General features: G+C 30.6%; 1 protein-coding gene across 1 annotated transcript; it reads right to left on the bottom strand.

Moving 5' to 3' along the window:
• Nucleotides 1-2,182: 2,182 nt before the first annotated feature.
• Nucleotides 2,183-6,648, bottom strand: LOC134725735 (histone H2A.V). Its single transcript, XM_063589782.1, has 5 exons — nucleotides 6,394-6,648; nucleotides 6,172-6,249; nucleotides 5,918-6,031; nucleotides 3,462-3,591; nucleotides 2,183-2,581 (listed from the first exon to the last, which is right to left on the bottom strand). The coding sequence occupies exons 1-5, from the start codon at nucleotides 6,394-6,396 to the stop codon at nucleotides 2,523-2,525; spliced, it is 384 nt and encodes a 127-aa protein (XP_063445852.1). The 5' UTR covers nucleotides 6,397-6,648; the 3' UTR covers nucleotides 2,183-2,522.
• Nucleotides 6,649-6,918: the final 270 nt, after the last annotated feature.

The raw sequence follows: 6,918 nt of genomic DNA, 5'->3' as shown, positions 1-6,918 counted from the left end.
GAATGTCGTCTAAGAGCTTATAAATAAAATTGAACATTTACCTATCATGGTCCAATATCCAAAATCTAAATACATGGTAAGATTCGGCATATCAAAGAACCCCACGCATTCAATTTTTGATGAAATCAAATAAAGTTCAATTTTTGACCCTTTACAACTCAATGTGGACCAATTTGATAAAGGGGCCTAAATATAAAAAATTAAAATACATGGTTAGATTCACCATATCAAAGAACCCCATAAGTTCATTTTTTTTGGTTGAAATCAAAAAAAGTTTAATTTTATGACCCGATTTGGACCAACTTTAAAGCTCGGTCCATAATAAAAAAAAAATAGGACATATTCAGATTCAGCATATCAAGAACCCCAAGAATGCAATTTTTGTTATAATCAAACCTAGTTTAATTTTGGACCCTTTGGACCTTAATGTAGACCAATTTGAAAACAGGACAAAGAATAAAGAATCCAAATACATGGTTAGATTCAGCATATAAAATTCAACCCAATAATTAATGTAAGTTTTGGACCCTTTTGGTCCCGAATTCCTAAACTGTGGGGACCAAAACTCCAAAATCGATCACAACCTCTCTTTTGTGGTCCTAAACCTTGTGTTTAAATTTCATAGATTTCTATTTACTGATATACTAAAGTTATTGTGCGAAAACCAAGAAAATGTTTATTTAGGCCTTTTTTTTGTCCCTCATTCCTGTTGGGACCAAAACTCCCAAAACTCAGTCCCAGCCTTCCTTTTGTGTTCATAAACCTTGTTGAAATTCACAGATTTTTATTTACTTCTTCTAACGTTTTTATCCGGAAATCATCTTTGAAATACGTCTTCCATGGGCACAAACTCCAAAAAAAGTTACCAAATAATTTAACGTCCTGAATTACAGAAAATTGCTGTGTATAGAGTTCAGTATATAGATTTCAGTATAGAAAAAAAATCCTAAAAGAATCATCTGACAATTTTGGTTGAAATGGGCATTCCGAGAGCACTTTTTATCCTGGAGGATTTTCTTTATAAAATGGTGTTCAAAATATTTGACAAGCATTTTATCCTCCTAGATATAAGAATATGTGGTATGAGTGCCCACGTGACAACTCTCCATTCAAGTCACAACATGTAATAGTAAACCATTGTTCCTATTGTAAAAGATCTCAGTAGCCAAGTGGTTGAGCTAGTTATCACTAGCTTGTCGAAACTGGGGTTGTGAGTTCCATCCCCTATATTCTATCTTAATTGACTAGGATCGTCAATTCACTATATGTACTTCATAATCCGTTGCCAATAAAAACTGACCATTATTTAACCAAGAGTGCTTAAGAGTGGTTTTGTATTGAATGCTGGATGTGTACAGAATGATATTTTAGTCATATAAAAAAGAAGATGTGGTATGATTGCCAATGAGACAACTATCCACAAAAGATGTATGCATGTTTTTTTTTTTATAGTAATTGGCTTAGACCTAGCTGCTAGTAACAGTAAGTGTACTCATGTCTTTTCCTGTGTTTTGGTTAAATGGTATTTTGCTTCGTATTGGTCTGATGAGTTGAGCCAGTTCCAATGAATTTAATAGTTTGTAACTTTGTGCTGTAACAACACTGTCCCAGGTAAGAGGAAGGTTGGGAGTTCACAAACATGTTACCCCCCCAAAAAAAAAACAAAAAAAAACAACAACCTTCTTTATATGCAAGTCTCAATTCTATTGTTCAGTGGTAGTCATTGGTTTACTTCAGTCATATTTGTTTTGCATAGATTGTTGTGTTAAGGCCATTTTTGTTTTCTCAATTGAATTGTTTCCATTTTTTAAAGTTCAATGCCTTTTATAGCCGACTATACAATGTTTTTTTTCCCTCATTGTTGAAGGCCGAACAGTTGCCTATAATTGCTTACATTCACATCTCCTTATATTCATATCAAATACAAAACAATCCATTAATCATCTATTTGTACTATAATGGCCTTGTAAATTGTTGGCAGGAACCATTGGTTGAACTTGGTACAGGTTTTAAAGTAGAATATCTTTGAAAATTTTAAAGTTGACTACGATAGATTCCATGTAGTTGCAATGAAGATATAAGGAGGTTTCAGACTAGAAAAGGCTTTAGAAGAACAAGAAATACTACTAACTTTGATGTCTCCCTTCATCAAAGAGACATAATAAAACAATAATACAAAGAACTCCTCTTACAAGTTTATTTACAACACTAACTTTAGTATTATTGTGAGCTATAATTCCTTTCATATTTGCTTCACAGGTTAAAAACAAACATTTACACAGACATTGAATTAACAACTGTTCTCCATTTATTACATTAATGAGTCTGAGATGAATGCTAAAAATGTATCCAAACATGAATATGGGAAAATTAAAACCAAAATAAAACAATTTTCTCAAAATATGAACTGTTCAATGGATCTTCAACAAACAGTGATAATGAATATATGCTGTCAAACATAAAAATCTTCTAAGAATACACTAACATTTAAAGAGATTAAAAGATCTGGTTAAAGGAGAAGTCTATGTCTTCTGTGATCCCTTTTTGCCGATGAGTGATTTGTGAATATGTGGAATGACACCTGTAAAGAAAGAAAAATAAATGATTAGAAGATTATTACCTCTACCCAAATCAAAGAGAAAATTATCACAATCAAACTTATTAACATTAGAACTTTCAATTGATGTCGGACATATATTGATCAATACTGCTGACTTCAACCACATTTAACCTGATATAAAAAGGTGTGGTATGACTGCCAATTGCTGAAGTTAATTGACAAATTTGTGCTTTTGTTTGGAAATGCTGTATAGTAAGAAGAACTTGCAAGTATCAATTAATATAATCTTGAGCTTCTATATCTTGTGAAGGTTAGACAAATATCTATTCCTACTCTTATATAGTACATACACTGAATATTTGAAAATCTTAAGTCATGTTCTTTTTTTTTCTATACTTTTTCTCACTTTTTAAACTTTAAGCATAATTAATATTTTTATATTTTTATTACTTATTTCCTTGAAACCACATGATTTCAATGTATTACAAATGATAAAACTTTTAACAAGTATTGCAGAAAAATTAATGTATTTATTTATCACAATGTAAACATAACACTTCAGTATACTTTTAAGTGTTAATCCAATGATTTTATTTTTGTGTTAATTGATCTATTAAATGTTTGCATTCTGACAATCACTTTTGGTTTAAGATGTCAATTTTCTTCAATGTAAAATACTGCATGAAAATATTTATTACCTGTAGAGGCAGACTTTCTTGAAAATTTGTGTTTAAAAAACAAATTAGTCAATTTATGGTCAAATTATCAAAATATTCATGAAAGACACATTGGTATTTTTTTTTAGTGTAGAAAGGGAGATAATTCAATATATATTTCTGATTATCTTTAAGGAATAAAATGCTGCTTTTCATTCCTAAGATATAAACTATAGAATACTTACCACCACCAGCAATAGTAGCTTTGATTAGGGAATCCAATTCTTCATCTCCACGGATAGCCAGCTGTAAATGACGAGGTGTGATACGCTTTACCTTCAAGTCCTTACTGGCATTACCTGCCAACTCAAGTACCTTTAATTAGAAAATACTTATTTTATAAAATTATATACACAATACATATCAAATGGAACACATTTCTTATGTTCTTCCTTTTGAGTTCCATTCAACAGTAGTGACTTAGCAACAGGTGAAGGACCTTAGTAAAGTTTAGCTATATATTCATGAATGATATAAAACCTCTGAAAACTGAACTCTATATGCTTTGAATTTCATCATTATGTTTGGTCTACAATTGAAACCAAATGTTAATAGCTTATGTGTGTTGTGGTTTTGATGTTTTTTGAAGTATAACAAACAAAACACAAGGAACTTGTAAAACTTCTCAATTAGTGAATACAAAATACATCATCTAAGTATGTTATACAAAACTTCACAAGTTTCAAAATGAAACATTACTGCACAAGCCATATTAAAGTAACTTATGTTCTCTGATGCTAATTAAATACATTTTTTCTATTAATAAAACAAATTTTCATTTATATTAAAACAAAAAATAACAGTTTTTCAGTTTTTATTAAAACTCAATAGAAGAAAATATCAACAAAAATAATGATTCATAATTTTGCCCCCCCCCCCCACTTTTTTTTTTAACCTGCCTTAAAGTATAATTTAAAGGGCAATCCATAAAATTCCCAAATATAGAAAATATAAATAGATATACAGAACAAACAAAGTTAAGAATATCTGTAAACAGGGACAGAAGAATGTATACAAGTCCAAGGCTATTTTTTTCTGGGACACATTACTACTATGTATATATCATTAAACTGTAAGTGGGTAGTAAGCTGGCAACTGTGTGTAAATTCAAATCATTAATTCATCAAGTCCGTATTTGTAATTTTATCTTTAAGATTGTACATCTTCGTACCCAAAATCCCCCCCTCGTCTCCAGTTTCTTTTGTCCAGTATTTTTCTTGGATCTCCTGTAGTTGGTGATCGCAATACTGGTATACCAGTATTGTCCACAATACTGGCATAAAATTTTTGTACCAGTATTGTATTCCAGTATTGTACCAGTATTGTGCTTTTTTTTTTAAAATAAACTGTATAGGTAATTAATCTTTTATTAAAAGTGTCACATATATGCATAATGAAATTAGCATATGACATGACAATTTTATTAGGAACGATTGTGTTTAACTGATAATGCCATTGATGGTACACTGTGATTATCAAATAAAGTTTCAAATCTTCTGATGTTTTTTTCTTAACCATTCTGACTCAGCATTTTAACAAACTCTTTACTTTCTTCTATGTTTTCTTCCATTTCTCTCTTTCCAAGACTCAATATTATATTTTAGTGAATTTTATATTGACACTAATTCTGTAATAGCTTCTGTATCAAAAAAAACTATTATCATCATTGGTATTGTCTATGTTTTCTTCTGATGTGATTTCTGCTATCCCTCCCCCTTCCTATATTGGCATTTAGGTATTCAGTCTCTGTGGACTTTCTCTAAAAGTATGTGACTTGACTTTAAATCAACACAGAAACATTATAAATATATGATAACGGATTTGTAATATAATTGTGTGTGGGTAGGATCTCACTGTGTAAATAGTCTCAGCACTGCAACATATTTGGTGGAGGCATCACTGTATATAAGAAAGATCACAAGTTATACATACTAGCGTATGGTTCCTCTACAAAGGGGGTTAAACATACAGAGGTAAGGTAAGGTAAGGATTATAACCAGGTTCCCCTATACAGCAACTAATTTTATAATTGATATCTTTTGTTGTGAGAGATTAATAAGAAAATAAAGACAACTGAAAGAAATGCACAATATGACCTTAGTACAAAAAAAAAGGTATACATGTATTAAATATCTGTCAAAATATTTGATGGCCAGGCATACATGTAAATGCTGAATTTACAGTGTTTAATATAAGAGTGTAATAATTTGCTTGAATTTATTAAATATTTACTCAGATAATTACTAAGCGTTTCTTCTATTTTATCTATATCATGTATATTGAATTAAATAAAGTAAAGAAATATGATAAATTATTAGCAATTGTTTAAATAATAATGATGATATTAATTGAGTTTATTTCAATAATCCTTTGTTTATTTGTGCCAGTATATTAATGACTTTTAACAGGTTGTTAATTGATTTCACAATTATCCTCTATAATCTTTTTGAGATCATTTAATCTCCCTTTGATCTTCAATATAGTCTAGTCAACAATACAACTACAATACTGGTATATCAGTAATGTACCAGTATTGCTGTTTTTTTAATAAAAAGTTACAATACTGGTACAAAATTTTTATGGTATACCAGTATTGCAATCACCAACTACATTTTCTTATTATTTTTATTATAAAACCTACTTCAGCTGTGAGGTATTCGAGAATTGCAGCGCTGTAAACAGCTGCTGTAGCTCCTACTCGTCCATGACTTGTTGTTCTGTTCTTCAGATGACGGTGAATACGACCAACTGGAAACTAGAAATAAACACCAAAAACATATAAAATAAATAATAAAGGAAAATATAATAAATGGCATACGATTTTAATAGATAATAAATCTTCATTTCATAATCCACTTTAATAAGTTTCATTCAAAATTCTTTCAAATTTCTTACCTGTAATCCCGCTCTCTGGGAACGAGAAACAGCTTTTGCCTTGGCCTTTCCTGAATCTTTTCCCGCTTTACCGCCAGCCTAAAATGCAAGAAATTAACGAATTTAGAAGCGAATCGTGCTGAAATCTACAGCTAAAATGTACATTATACAGCAATGAATAGCTTTACATAAGTAACAAATGTTGATGTTGTCTAATTATGTCTGATTTTAGTCGATTCTTACCATAATTTCTTCAAAGGATTACTGGGTCAACCGACGCTTTTGCACACGACCTTTAATTTTACAATATCACGTGATCAAATAAACCAATGATCAACAGAGTCTTGCAAAAAGGAAAATACATAATTTGTCTATTTCTTTGTTCTTGTATTGTTTTCACTCAAGAAAGCTATTATTCTCACTTAAGCTTATAAGTCCTAAAATACAAGATATGCACACGCATTCAGCATCGGGATTAAAAATGAACCCGGAAAACAAGGAACTAAGGGAGATAACTAAAATGTCTAAACATCAATTAGGCCACGAAAAAATACATTCGTTTCAAAACAAATCACAAACGAGCATCACCATATAGCTCTTGCAGTACAGATATTCCGTTTATGAAAACTGGCACTGCAATTTCTAGTTTCATAAAGAATTGTCTTGCAAATAAACTTTTCTAAACTTGAAAAAAGGGATAAAACAAACCAGAACTGCAGCCGTATTGATACTGAATGGGGACGAGAAACGGCTATAGTCCTCTATTAA

Source organism: Mytilus trossulus, chromosome 7 (genome assembly GCF_036588685.1).
Source record: "Mytilus trossulus isolate FHL-02 chromosome 7, PNRI_Mtr1.1.1.hap1, whole genome shotgun sequence".
Taxonomy (NCBI): domain Eukaryota; kingdom Metazoa; phylum Mollusca; class Bivalvia; order Mytilida; family Mytilidae; genus Mytilus; species Mytilus trossulus.
Note: the sequence above shows the minus strand (reverse complement) of the source record. Positions and strands in the feature narration are given on the sequence as shown.

What these genes read in the sequence shown, in the direction of transcription:
- LOC134725735 (XM_063589782.1), bottom strand. An exon ending in TCGAATACCTCACAGCTGAA is followed by an intron (nt 3,592 to 5,917) that starts GTAGGTTTTATA and finishes TTCTAATTAAAG; the next exon opens with GTACTTGAGTTGGCAGGTAA. An exon ending in AGCTACTATTGCTGGTGGTG is followed by an intron (nt 2,582 to 3,461) that starts GTAAGTATTCTA and finishes CTTTCTTTACAG; the next exon opens with GTGTCATTCCACATATTCAC.